Genomic DNA, 14,723 nt, shown 5'->3' on the forward strand with positions numbered 1-14,723 from the left:
GGGCTATAATCGGAGGGCAATAATCGGGGGGGGCTATAATCGGGTGGGGGCATTAATCGGGGGCTATAATCGGGGGGCAATAATCGGGGGCTATAATCGGAGGGCAATAATCGGGCGGGGCATTAATCGGGGGCTATAATCGGGGGGCAATAATCGGGGGGCAAATAATCGGGGGGGCATTAATCGGGGGCTATAATCGGGGGACCTGTTGGTTACCCAGTGAGGAGATGGGGTGTTGGTGCACGATGCGCCCAGGGTCAGCTCTGTGAGCCTGGACTGTCCGGTCCACTCACTGTCCGGACCAGAGCGAGGTATGTCCGGAGCGGCCCCAGTGACAGCCGAATATCGCGTCCCCGCTCACTCCGCTCGCCAGCTCACCGCCTTCTGTCTTTCTTTCTTTCAGCTCTTCAGTTTCTATCGCAGTGGCCACAAGTAACGGCAGTTTCGGCAGCTCGCTCACCCTGCAGCTCTACAGTGTGAGTGTCCGCCCTGTCCCCCACCCTCACCCCCTCACCCCCCACCCTCACCCCCCATCCCTGTCACCCCCACCCCTCCCTCACCCCCCACCCCTGTCCCCCCCCACCCCTGTCCACCCCACCCTCACCCCTCCACTCCCCCTCACCCCCCACCCCACCCTCACCCCTCCATTCCCCCTCACCCCTCCATACCCCCTCACCCCTCCACTCCCCCTCACCCCCCACCCCTGTCCACCCCACCCTCACCCCTCCACTCCCCCTCACCCCCCACCCTCACCCCCTCACCCCACCCTCACCCCTCCATTCCCCCTCACCCCTCCATACCCCCTCATCCCTCCACTCCCCCTCACCCCCCATCCCTGTCCCCCCCACCCCTCCACTCCCCCTCACCCCTCCACTCCCCCTCACCCCTGCACTCCCCCTCACCCCCAACCCACCCCCTCACCCCTGCACTCCCCCTCACCCCCCATCCCTGTCCCCCCCACCCCTCCCTCACCCCCACCCCTCACTCCTCCACTCCCCCTCACCCCCCACCCCCTCACCCCCACCCTCCCCCTCACCCCCCACCCCACCCCTCCCCCGCCCCCCTCCCCCTCCCACCCCTCACCCTCTCACCCTGCCCTCTTACCCAGTTAGCTATCAAGGGTTTCACAACTTCTGGATAACTTCTATTTTCTTTATTGTGAACAGGATGCGAACTACACATCGCCACTGATTGTCCCAGACACCGGTCTCCCGCTCCGATACAAGGTTTATGTTGAAGTCAGCATCAGTAATCTAACTGCAAAGTAAGTACACGTCAAAACATAGGAACAGAAAGAGGCCATTCAGCCCTCAGGCCTGTTCCACCATTCTTAAAACAAAAGAAAGGACTTGCATTTATATAGCGCCTTTCACGACACTGGACATCCCAAAGCACTTTACAGCCAATGAAATACTTTTTTGGAGTGCAGTCACTATTGTAATGTGGGAAATGCGGCAACCAATTTGCGCACAGCAAGCTCCCACATACAGTAATGTGATAATGACCAGATAATCTATTTTTGTTATGATGATTGAGGAATAAATATTGGCCCCAGGACACCGGGGAGAACTCCCTCTGCTCTTCTTCCAAATAGTGACAACGAATCTTTTACATCCACCTGACAGAGCAGTTGGTGCCTCGGTTTAACGTCTCATCCGAAAGACGGAACCTCCGACAGTGCGGCGCTCCCTCAGTACTGCCCCTCCGACAGTGCGGCACTGACTCAGTACTGCCCCTCCGACAGTGCGGCACTCCCTCAGTACTTCCCCTCCGACAGTGCGGCGCTCCCTCAGTACTGCCCCTCCGACAGTGCGGCACTGACTCAGTACTGCCCCTCCGACAGTGCGGCACTCCCTCAGTACTTCCCCTCCGACAGTGCGGCGCTCCCTCAGTACTGCCCCTCCGACAGTGCGGCACTGACTCAGTACTGCCCCTCCGACGGTGCGGCGCTCCCTCAGTACTGCCCCTCCGACAGTGCGGCACTCCCTCAGTACTGCCCCTCCGACAGTGCGGTACTCCCTCAGTACTGCCCCTCCGACAGTGCGGCGCTCCCTCAGTACTGCCCCTCCGACAGTGCGGCGCTCCCTCAGTACTGCCCCTCTGACAGTGCGGCGCTCCCTCAGTACTGCCCCTCCGACAGTGCGGCGCTCCCTCAGTACTAGCCTGGATTTTGTGCTCAAGTCTCTGGAGTGGGACTTGAACCCATGACCTTCTGACTCAGAGATTAGGGTGGCACAAACTGAGCCACGGTTGACACTGAGGTAGCCTTTTGATTAGCTCATGGCTGATCTGCACCTCAACTCCATTTCCCTGCTTTTGCTCCATATACCATATACGTAACAAAAATATGTCAATCAGTCTTGAAAGCACCGATTGTCCCCCAGCATCCACGGCCTTTTGGGGAGAGAGTTCTCGATTTCTACTTTGTGCAAAAAAAGTGCTTCCAGATTTCGCTCCTGAACAGCCTGGCTCTAATTTTAAGAGTATGTCCCCTCGTTCTTTATTCCGTCACCAGAGGAAATAGTTTCTCTGTAACTACCCTATCAAATCCTATTGGGCCTTTTAGACAGTGTATTGAAGTATGGGGGCAGCACAGGTTTCTGCACAGTTTGTGCAGTTAGCTGGTCTTGGTGAGGGCACTACAATTGGGAAGGTCGCCCTGAGCGGGAGGGACAGGTGGACGGTTTATTTGGTTGTGGGGAATACGGAGAGGTCCGGCAATGGTGACCCATCCCCCACTCGACTATCTTACCTGATCTAGCACACCATGATTGGCCACTTGGGTAAAGTGTCTCTGGAACCTGACTCCAGCAAAAGGGTAGCGCAGTGAGGAGGGAGGGGTGAGGGAAGGTTTGGGGTGTGGAGCAGAGCCACTGATGGGTTGTCTGTTTGATTTTCAGTTTTAATGTCCTGCTCGATCACTGCTTCGCCACCCCGTCACCATTCAACGTCTCGGTGCTCGACACTGGCTACACCTTCTTCACTGGGTCAGTGGCTCACACACAGCGTGTGAGTAGATAGAGCTTTATTGTTAAATGAAGATGAAGATGTGGATGTTGCGGAATGTTTGTCAACGACCGTTCTCCATCTTTAACTCCAGGTGCAACGTCACGCCACGGACCAATATCATCACGAACGGATTCAGCCAGAAATCGCAATTTGTTTTTGATGCATTCCGGTTTACTGAGCACAGAGACAGGAAGCTGTCCACAATCTACGTTCACTGCATCACCAGGCTGTGCGAAGCCAAAACCTGCCCCACATTGCTCAAGGTCAGCGTCCGTCTGCAGCTTCTGCTGATTTATAAATACACCCGGACTGGGGCGCGTTACACGGGGGGGATGGCAAATTACACGGGCTGTGGAGCATTACACGGTGGGGGAGCGCGTTACACTGGCTGTGAAGTGTTACACGGGCTGGGGCGTGTTACAGAAGGGGGGTGGGGTGGAGTGGGGTGGGCGCATTATGGGGGGGAAGTTACATGGGGGTGGCACACGTTACACAGGCTGTGGAGCGTTACACGGGGGGGGCGCATTACACGGGCTGGGGCATTACACAGGGTGCGTTACACGGGCTGGGACGTTACACAGGGTGCGTTACACGGGCTGGGGCGTTACACGGGCTGGTGCATTACACGGGCTGGGGCATTACACAGGGTGCGTTACACGGGCTGGGACGTTACACAGGGTGCGTTACACGGGCTGGGGCGTTACACGGGCTGGTGCATTACACGGGCTGGGGCATTACACAGGGTGCGTTACATGGGCTGGGGCATTACACAGGGTGCGTTACACGGGCTGGGGCATTACACAGGCTGGGGAAGCAGCTTAGAGAGGGATCACCTCCCCTTTCCCTCCTCCTCCCTAAGGAACGCACTGTGTCCCACTTGGGGATGTCCCCACAGATTGGAATTGTGGTGAATCCTCGGTCCCGGGATAAGCCAGTGGATCACAGTGATCCTTTCTGTCTCTGTGTGACCCGTGAACCTCGGCTTTGCTGAGACCACAGTAATCACTGTTCCTGTTAATAACCACTGCCCATCTGTGTCTTGGGGGTTTTGAAACAGTAAATAAGGAGAAACTGGCAGGAGGGGCAGTAACCAGAGGGCGCAGCTTTAAGGTGATTGGCAAAAGAACCAGAGGGGGATAAGGAGAATGTTTTTACGCAGCAAGTTGTTGTGATCAGGAACGCGCTGCCTGAAAGGGCGGTGGGAGCAGATTCAATAATAACTTTCAAACCGGAGATTGGATAAATACTTGAAAAGCAAAATTGTGCCGGGCGATGGGGAAAGAGCGGGGGAGGGGGACTAATTGGATTGGTCTTTCACAGAGCCAGCACAGGCTCGAAGGGCTGAATTGCCTCCCTTCTTTGCTGAATGACTCAATGGTTCTTTAGACATGACTCTCGCCTTGTGAAACACACAGGGCTGCTCCAGCGATGAGAGGAAGAGGCGAAGACGAGAGATTTTCCCCACCGAGAGAGTGACCACGGAAACGGTCACAGTGTCCTCCGGACCCATTTACACCCGGGAGGAAGGTAAACACAGACAGCAACACTGGATCATTACTTCCTCTTGTTCCATTCTTTACTTCAGCAAATACAACTCTTCACAAAAAAGAGCAGAGTTGGCCCAAATATCCAACATCTTTATGGTTTCCACTTCATTGACCCAACAAGAGGTGTCCTTGGGGGTGGGGGTGGGTCTGGGAATGGTTCATCTGCATTTCATAGAATCATAGACATTTACAGCACGGAAGGAGGCCATTTCGGCCCATCGTGTCCGTGCCGACCGACTAAGAGCCATCCAGCATAATCCCACTTTCCAGCTCTTGTAAGTTATTTAATATCCCTTTAATGAGAACCCGAGGCCGAGAGGGAGGTCCCAATGCCTGTTGTATTGTCCACCTTTCTCCATTTACTCCCACCCTCCTTCGAGGGTGGGAGTAAATGGAGGTGGCGATAAATTGAGGCTCTTTGGGTAGAGTTGGTTCAGTTAACTGGCCTGGTAACGCGATACCAAAGTTCTCTCGGGTATTGGCCAATGAGTGTGGTTCACACTGTTAATGGGTGCTAGCATTCATCCCACTCAGCTCCAAGTCATCAACAACCACTTATATATTTATACAGCACCTTTAATGTAGTAAAACGTTCCAAGGTGCTTCACAGGAGCGATTACCAAATAAATGTTGACACCAAGTCACCAAAAGCTTGGTTTGAGGAGTGTCTTAAAGGAGGAAGGAGAGGTAGAGAGACGGAGAGGTTTAGGGAGGGAATTTTAGAGCTTGGGGCCTTGGCAGCTGAAGGCACGGCCACCAATGGAGCGATAGAAATCGGGGGATGTGCAAGAGGCTAGAATTAGAGGAGCGCAGGGATCACGGGAGGGGAGGGGTGCAGTTGTGGGGCTGGAGGAGATTACAGAAATAGAAAGGGATGAGGTCATGGAGGGAATTGTATACGAGAATGAGAATTTTAAAATCGAGGAGGTGCTGAACTGAGAGCCAATGTAGGTCAGCGAGCACAGAGGGTGATGGGTAAACGGGACTTGGTGCGAGATAGGACACAGGCAGCTGCGTTTTAGATAAAGGGTTATGTGGTCCTCAATGAACAGCAGCCAGGGCCGAGATCGGATCCCTGGCTTATGCCAGGCGGGTTGTCGTACCAGAAGATGTGCCATTGACCCCAGCGTCGCTGGGACCAGGCTGGACATTGGCTGAGGGTCAGGATCGGACTCACTATAATGACCTCACAGACTAATATCTTACGGCCACTCACCATGGCTCAAGCTCGACTTGGCAGAGGATGAGTGACAAACGTGGAATTATATCCAGCAGGGACTCACCGCCTTCAGGAGAAGAGGGAGAGGAAAGATGAGAAATGTTTCCATAAGGAAGCAATGAGACACCATTTCTGATAGCCCACAATTGTTCCAGTTAACATACCATAATTTCTGGCTGAAATTCATACGGAAATGTCTCTAAGATGTGGATTAGATTCTGTGTTTTTTGTACCATTTCTGCTGACTGAAATGTTCCTTTTTCATTGGCCAGAGTACATGACCTTCGGATCCCCAGCACCTGTTGGTGGTAAGTGGCAGAACATTTATTACACAAACTGTCCTGAGCCCAGACTGAGTAAAATGGCCGATGGGACGGGGAGATTTCTCTGTCATTCCTTCCATTGGCCCCCATCACGGAGCCTCAAACACCACGTTCAAATCCTGGGCAAGATACAGGAAGCAGTCTGTCACCCCTCGCTCAACTCTGCCCTCTGAACTCTCTCCATTGCAGACTTTCTCGTGTCTCTATTTTATCAAAGTATCTGCTCCACTAAATCACCTCTTCTTCCACTTAAAAGCCCCAAATTCTGTCCCACTCTCTCCCCCAAACCCCCATGCTCTGCCCCCTAAACCCCACATTCTGACCCCCCTAAACCCCACACCCTGACCCCCCTAAACCCCCACACCCTGACCCCCATAAACCCCCACACCCTGACCCCCTAAACCCCCACACCCTGACCCCCCTAAACCCCCACACCCTGACCCCCCTAAACCCCCACACCCTGACCCCCCTAAACCCCCACACCCTGACCCCCCTAACCCCCCACACCCTGGCCCCCCTAAACCCCCACACCCTGAACCCCCTAAACCCCCACACTCTGCCCCCCTAAACCCCCACACTCTGCCCCACCAACCCCCCACACTCTGCCCCCCTAAACCCCCACACTCTGCCCCCCTAAACCCCCACATCCTAACCCCCCAAACCCCCACACCCTGCCCCACCAACCCCCCCACACCCTGCCCCACCAACCCCCCACACTCTGACCCCCTAAACCCTCACACTCTGACCCCCCTAAACTCCCACAATCTGAACCCCTAAACCCCCACACTCTGACCCCCCCTAAACCCCCACACTCTGACCCCCTAAGCCCCCACACTCTGACCCCCTAAACCCCCACACTCTGACCCCCCTAAACCCACATACACTGACCCCCCCTAAACCCACATACCCTGCCCCCCTAAACCCCCACACTCTGTCCCCACTAGACCCCCACACTCTGACCCCTAGATCCCCACACTCTGACCCCTAGACCCCCACACTCTGACCCCTAGACCCCCACACTCTGACCCCCTAAACCCCCACACTCTGACCCCACTAGACCCCCACACTCTGACACCTAGATCCCCACACTCTGACCCCTAGACCCCCACACTCTGACCCCTAGACCCCCACACTCTGACCCCTAGACCCCCACACTCTGACCCCCTAAACCCCCACACTCTGACCCCCTAAACCCTCAGACTCTTCCTCCCCTAAACCCCCAAACTTTGTCCAACTCTCTCCCCAAAACCCCCACACTCTGTTCATCCCCAAACCCCCACACGCTGCCCCCTAAACACCCACACTCTGCCCCCTAAATCCCCACACGCTGCTCATCCCCAAACGCCCCACACTCTGCCCCCTAAATCCCCACACACTGCCCCCCTAAACACCCACACTCTGCCCCCCCCAAATCCCCACACTCTGCCCCATAAACGATAAGGGGTTAAGGGGTTATGGAGAGTGGGCGGGGAAGTGGAGCTGAGTCCATGATCAGACTCGAGGGGCCATCTGGCCTACTCCTGTTCCTATTTCGTATATTCTTATGTAAACCCCCACACTCTCACCCCCCCTAAACTCCCACACTCTGTCCCACTCTCACCCCCCCTAAACTCCCACACTCTGTCCCACTCTCTCCCCCAAACCCCCACACGCTGACCCCCTAACCCCCCACACTCTAACCCTCCTAAACCCCCACTCTGCCCCCTAAACCCCTGACTCTGCCCCTCCAAATCCCTACACTCTCTCCGCTAAATCCTTATACTCTCTCCCCTAAACCCCCACATTCTGCTCCCCCGAAACCCCACACTCTACCCCCTAAACCTCCATACTCTACCCCCCAAAACTCCAAAATTCTGTCCTACTCTCTCACCCAAACCCCCACACTCTGCCCCCCCAACCCTCACACTCTGCCCCCTAAATCCCCACACTCTGCCCCCCCAACCCTCACACTCTGCCCCCCCAACCCTCACACTCTGCCCCCCCAACCCTCACACTCTGCCCCCTAAATCCCCACACTCTGCCCCCTAAATCCCCACACTCTGCCCCACACTCTGCCCCCCCCAAACCCTCACACTCTGACCCCCCCTAATCTCCCACACTGTCCCACTCTCTCCCCTAAAATCTCTGCACTCGGCTCTCGATCCGATTCAAAAAAATATTGACATGGAGCCAAAATAAAGGCGCAACACAAATCTGATAAAGAATCAAAAATAATGTTTATCTGCGAATACCGATAGCTTGGCCAAGGGAGCACGGCAGTTTGGATAGAGTTCACACAACCCGTTAATGCCGCCTTGGCTCCCAGCTCCCAGTATTTAAAGCTGAAAACTGCATTCTGTGTGCGTCACCTGTTCCATTACTTTGGGGACTTTACATTTTTCAGAAATGAAGCAACAAGCCAGGTTTCCTGTTATTCAACACCTGGCCGAATTAAAACACAGGGTATTGGGGGTAATATACTGACGTGGATAGAGAACTGGTTGGCAGGCTAACAGCAGAGAGTCGGGATAAACGGGTCCTTTTCAGAATGGCAGGCAGTGACTAGTGGAGTGCTGCAGGGCTCAGTGCTGGGACCCCAGCTCTTTACACTATACATCAATGATTTAGACGAAGGAATTGAGTGCAATATCTCCAAGTTTGCAGATGACACTAAGCTGGGTGGCAGTATGAGCTGTGAGGAGGATGCCAGGAGGCTGCAGGGTGACTGGGCTAGGTTAGGTGAGTGGGCAAATGCATGGCAGATGCAGTATAATGTGGATAAATGTGATGGCAAAAACAGGAAGGCAGATTATTATCTGAATGGTGACAGATTAGTAAAAGGGGAGGTGCACGAGACCTGGGTGTCATGGTACATCAGTCATTGAAGGTAGGCATGCAGGTTCAGCAGGCAGTAAAGAAAGCAAATGGTATTCTGGCCTTCATAGCGAGGGGATTTGCGTATAGGAGCAGGGAGGTCTTACTGCAGTTGTACAGGGCCTTGGTGAGACCACACCTTGAGTATTGTGTACAGTTTTGGTCTCCTAATCTGAGGAAGGACATTCTTGCTATTGGGGGAGTGCAGCAAAGGTTCACCAGACTGATTCCCGGGATGGCAGGACTGACATATGAGGAGAGACTGGATCGAGTAGGCCTGTATTCACTGGAGTTTAGAAGAATGAGAGGGGATCTCATAGAAACATATAAAATTCTGATGGGATTGGACAGGTTAGATGCAGGAAGAATGTTCCCTATGTTGGGGAAGTCCAGAACCAGGCGTCATAATCTAAGGATAAGGGGTAAGCCATTTAGGACCGAGATGAGGAGAAACTTCTTCACTCAGAGAATTGTGAACCTGTGGAATTCTCTACCACAGAAAGTTGTTGAGGCTAATATCTGAGATCTGTTCCTGTGTAATGAGACAGGAATAATAAACGATCTCCTAGTAAAAGATCCTCTCGGAATGAGTGATCACAGTATGGTTGAATTTGTAATACAGATTGAGAGTGAGGAAGTTGTGTCAGAAACGAGCGTACTATGCTTAAACAAAGGGGACTACAGTGGGATGAGGGCAGAGTTGGCTAAAGTAGACTGGGAACACAGACTAAACGGTGGCACAATTGAGGAACAGTGGAGGACTTTTAAGGAGCTCTTTCATCATGCTCAACAAAAATATATTCCAGTGAAAAAGAAGGGCGGTAAGAGAAGGGATAACCAGCCGTGAATAACCAAGGAAATAAAGGAGAGTATCAAATTAAAAACCAATGCGTATAAGGTGGCCAAGGTTAGTGGGAAACTAGAAGATTGGGAAAATTTTAAACGACAGCAAAGAATGACTAAGAAAGCAATAAAGAAAGGAAAGATAGATTACGAAAGTAAACTTGCGCAAAACATAAAAACGGATAGTAAAAGCTTTTACAGATATATAAAACGGCAAAGAGTGACTAAAGTAAATGTTGGTCCCTTAGAAGATGAGAAGGGGAATTTAATAATGGGAAATGTGGAAATGGCTGAGACCTTAAACAATTATTTTGCTTCAGTCTTCACAGTGGAAGACACAGAAACCATGCCAAAAATTGCTGGTCACGGGAATGTGGGAAGGGAGGACCTTGAGACAATCACTATCACTAGGGGGGTAGTGCTGGACAGGCTAATGGGACTCAAGGTAGACAAGTCCCCTGGTCCTGATGAAATGCATCCCAGGGTATTAAAAGAGATGGCGGAAGTTATAGCAGATGCATTCGTTATAATCTACCAAAATTCTCTGGACTCTGGGGAGGTACCAGTGGATTGGAAAGCAGCTAATGTAACGCCTCTGTTTAAAAAAGAGGGCAGGCAAAAGGCAGGTAACTATAGGCCGGCTAGTTTAACATCTGTAGTGGGGAAAATGCTTGAAACTATCATTAAGGAAGAAATAGCGGGACATCTAGATAGGAATAGTGCAATCAAACAGACGCAGCATGGATTCATGAAGGGGAAATCATGTTTAACTAATTTACTGGAATTCTTTGAGGATATAACGAGCATGGTGGATAGAGGTGTACCGATGGATGTGGTGTATTTAGATTTCCAAAAGACATTCGATAAGGTGCCACACAAAAGTTTACTGCAGAAGATAAAGGTACGCGGAGTCAGAGGAAATGTATTAGCATGGATAGAGAATTGGCTGGCGAACAGAAAGCAGAGAGTCGGGATAAATGGGTCCTTTTCAGGTTGGAAATCGGTGGTTAGTGGTGTGCCACAGGGATCGGTGCTGGGACCACAACTGTTTACAATATACATAGATGACCTAGAAGAGGGGACAGAGTGTAGTGCAACAAAATTTGCAGATGACACTAAGATTAGTGGGAAAGCGGGTTGTGTAGAGTACTCAGAGAGGCTGCAAGGAGATTTGGATAGGTTAAGCGAATGGGCTAAGGTTTGGCAGATGGAATACAATGTTGGAAAGTGTGAGGTCATCCACCTTGGGAAAAAAAACAGTAAAAGGGAATATTATTTGAATGGGGAGAAATTACAACATGCTGCGGTGCAGAGGGACCTGGGGGTCCTTGTGCATGAATCCCAAAAAGTTAGTTTGCAGGTGCAGCAGGTAATCAGGAAGGCGAATGGAATGTTGGCCTTCATTGCGAGAGGGATGGAGTACAAAAGCAGGGAGGTCCTGCTGCAACTGTATAAGGTATTGGTGAGGCCGCACCTGGAGTACTGCGTGCAGTTTTGGTCACCTTACTTAAGGAAGGATATACTAGCTTTGGAGGGGGTACAGAGACGATTCACGAGGCTGATTCGAGAAATGAGGGGGTTACCTTATGATGATAGATTGAGTAGACTGAGTCTTTACTCCTTGGAGTTCAGAAGGATGAGGGGTGATCTTATAGAAACATTTAAAATCATGAAAGGGATAGACAAGATAGAGGCAGAGAGGTTGTTTCCATTGGTGGGGGAGAATAGAACTAGGGGGCACAGCCTCAAAATACGGGGGAGCCAATTTAAAACCGAGTTGAGAAGGAATTTCTTCTCCCAGAGGGTTGTGAATCTGTGGAATTCTCTGCCCAAGGAAGCAGTTGAGGCTAGCTCATTGAATGTATTCAAGTCACAGATAGATAGATTTTTAACCAATAAGGGAATTAAGGGTTACGGGGAGCGGGCGGGTAAGTGGAGCTGAGTCCACGGCCAGATCAGCCATGATCTTATTGAATAGCGGAGCAGGCTCGAGGGGCTAGATGGCCTACTCCTGTTCCTAATTCTTATGTTCTTATGCTTGCTTGTGCATTTCTGAACGCATTTCTGAACACATTTCCCAGACTACAGCTCTATATTACTACAGTGGGCTTCTAAAAGTCCCACTTCAAATCATAATAATTCTCAGTTTGTGGCATTGCTATCAAGGCCAGCATTTATTGCCCATCCCTAATTGCCCCGTGAGAAGAGGATGGTGAGCCGCCTTCTTGAATCGCTGCAGTCCGTGTGGTGAAGGTGCTCCCACAGTGCTGTTGGGGAGGGAGTTCCAGGATTGTGACCCAGCGACGATGAAGGAACGGCCGATATATTTCCAAGCCGGGATGGTGTGTGACTGGGAGGGGAACGTGGAGGTGGTGGTGTTCCCATGCGCCTGCTGCCCTTGTCCTTCTAGGTGGTGGCAAGCAGATTTGGGAATGGCCTGGGTATTATCAAAGTTTTCATTTTTAATCAAAGTAATATTTTATTTGCATTTTTAAATTACCCGGGTAGGGCAAAGAGCTGTGGAGGGGTTAATGAGTAAAAGTGAAAGGGAGCTGGATCAACATCAGTACATATACAGTCAGTAACACAGGGCGCTGGGGGAGAGGGGTTACTGAGTGACAGTGTGAGGGAGCTGGATTATCAGTGGAGATTAAAACGTAGGACCTCAAAAGTAGTAATCTCAGGATTGCTACCAGTGCCACGTGCTAGTCAGAGTAGGAATCGCAGGATAGCTCAGATGAATGGTGCAGCAGGGAGGGATTCAAATTCCTGGGGCATTGGAACCGGTTCTGGGGGAGGTGGGACCAGTACAAACCGGACGGTCTGCACCTGGGCAGGACCGGAACCAATGTCCTAGGGGGAGTGTTTGCTAGTGCTGTTGGGGAGGAGTTAAATTAATATGGCAGGGTGATGGGAACCAATGCAGGGAGACAGAGGGAAACAAAAAGGAGACAAAAGCAAAAGACAGAAAGGAGATGAGTAAATGTGGAGGGCAGAGAAACCCAAGGCAAAAAACAAAAAGGGCCACTGAATATAAAGGGGCTGCAGGAGGGGTCAAAACTAAAAATCATGGTTTAAAAACTAGTATTAAAACGCTCTACCTAAACGCACGCAGCATTCGAAATAAAGTAAATGAGTTGACGGCATAAATCATTACAAATGGGTATGATTTGGTGGCCATTACAGAAACGTGGTTGCAGGGTGGCCAAGACTGGGAATTAAACATACAGGGGTATCTGACGATTCAGAAAGATAGACAAGAAGGGAAAGGAGGTGGGGTAGCTCTGTTAATAAAGGATGATATCAGGGCAGTTGTGAGAGACGATATTGGCTCTAATGAACAAAATATTGAATCATTGTGGGTGGAGATTAGATGTGGTAAGGGGAAAAAGTCACTGGTGGGCGTAGTTTATAGGCCCCCAAATAATAACTTCATGGTGGGGCGGGCAATAATCAAGGGAATAATGGAGGCATGTGAAAAAGGAACGGCAGTAATCATGGGGGATCTTAACCTACATATCGATTGGTCAAATCAAATCGCACGGGGTAGCCTGGAGAAGGAATTCATAGATTGCATACGGGATTGTTTCTTAGAACAGTATATTACAGAACCTACAAGGGAGCAAGCTATCTTAGACCTGGTTCTGTGTAATGAGACAGGAATAATAAACGATCTTCTAGTAAAAGATCCTCTCGGAATGAGTGATCACAGTATGGTTGAATTTGTAACACAGATTGAGGGTGAGGAAGTAGTGTCTCAAACGAGCGTACTATGCTTAAACAAAGGGGACTACAGTGGGATGAGGGCAGAGTTGGCTAAAGTAGACATGAAACACAGACTAAACGGTGGCACAATTGAGGAACAGTGGAGGACTTTTAAGGAGCTCTTTCATCATGCTCCACAAAAATATATTCCAGTGAAAAAGAAGGGCGGTAAGAGAAGGGATAACCAAGGAAATAAAGGAGAGTATCAAATTAAAAACCAATGCGTATAAGGTGGCCAAGGTTAGGGGGAAAAGAGAAGATTGGGAAAATTTTAAATGACAGCAAAGAATGACTAAGAAAGCAATAAAGAAAGGAAAGATAGATTACGAAGGTAAACTTGCGCAAAACATAAAAACGGATAGTAAAAGCTTTTACAGATATATAAAACGGAAAAGAGTGACTAAAGTAAATATTGGTCCCTTAGAAGATGAGAAGGGGATTTAATAATGGGAAATGTGGAAATGGCTGAGACCTTAAACAATTATTTTTCTTCGGTCTTCACAGTGGAAGACACAAAAACCATGCCAAAAACTGCTGGTCACAGGAATGTGGGAAGGGAGGACCTTGAGACAATCACTATCACTAGGGGGGTAGTGCTGGACAGGCTAATGGGACTCAAGGTAGACAAGTTCCCTGGTCCTGATGAAATGCATCCCAGGGTATTAAAAGAGATGGCGGAAGTTATAGCAGATGCATTCGTTATAATCTACCAAAATTCTCTGGACTCTGGGGAGGTACCAGCGGATTGGAAAGCAGCTAATGTAACGCCTCTGTTTAAAAAAGGGGGCAGACAAAAGGCAGGTAACTATAGGCCGGTTAGTTTAACATCTGTAGTGGGGAAAATGCTTGAAACTATCATTAAGGAAGAAATAGCGAGACATCTGGATAGGAATAGTGCAATCAAGCAGACGCAGCATGGATTCATGAAGGGGAAATCATGTTTAACTAATTTACTGGAATTCTTTGAGGATATAACGAGCATGGTGGATAGAGGTGTACCGATGGATGTGGTGTATTTAGATTTCCAAAAGGCATTCGATAAGGTGCCACACAAAAGATTACTGCAGAAGATAAAGGTACGCGGAGTCAGAGGAAATGTATTAGCATGGATAGAGAATTGGCTGGCGAACAGAAAGCAGAGAGTCGGGATAAATGGGTCCTTTT

General features: G+C 50.5%; 1 protein-coding gene across 1 annotated transcript in view; it reads left to right on the plus strand.

Annotated features, from left to right (window-relative positions):
- Positions 1 to 14,723, plus strand: part of LOC139275681 (zona pellucida-like domain-containing protein 1) — a 41,813-nt gene that overhangs the window by 24,900 nt on the left and 2,190 nt on the right. The window contains exons 5-10 of the mRNA XM_070892847.1: positions 404 to 476; positions 1,167 to 1,264; positions 2,901 to 2,987; positions 3,101 to 3,272; positions 4,425 to 4,536; positions 6,048 to 6,083. Of these exons, the coding sequence (XP_070748948.1) occupies positions 404 to 476; positions 1,167 to 1,264; positions 2,901 to 2,987; positions 3,101 to 3,272; positions 4,425 to 4,536; positions 6,048 to 6,083 (578 nt within the window). The remainder of the gene's footprint in view (positions 1 to 403; positions 477 to 1,166; positions 1,265 to 2,900; positions 2,988 to 3,100; positions 3,273 to 4,424; positions 4,537 to 6,047; positions 6,084 to 14,723) is intronic.

Source organism: Pristiophorus japonicus, chromosome 11 (assembly GCF_044704955.1).
Source record: "Pristiophorus japonicus isolate sPriJap1 chromosome 11, sPriJap1.hap1, whole genome shotgun sequence".
In the NCBI taxonomy this organism is placed as follows: Eukaryota; Metazoa; Chordata; class Chondrichthyes; family Pristiophoridae; genus Pristiophorus; species Pristiophorus japonicus.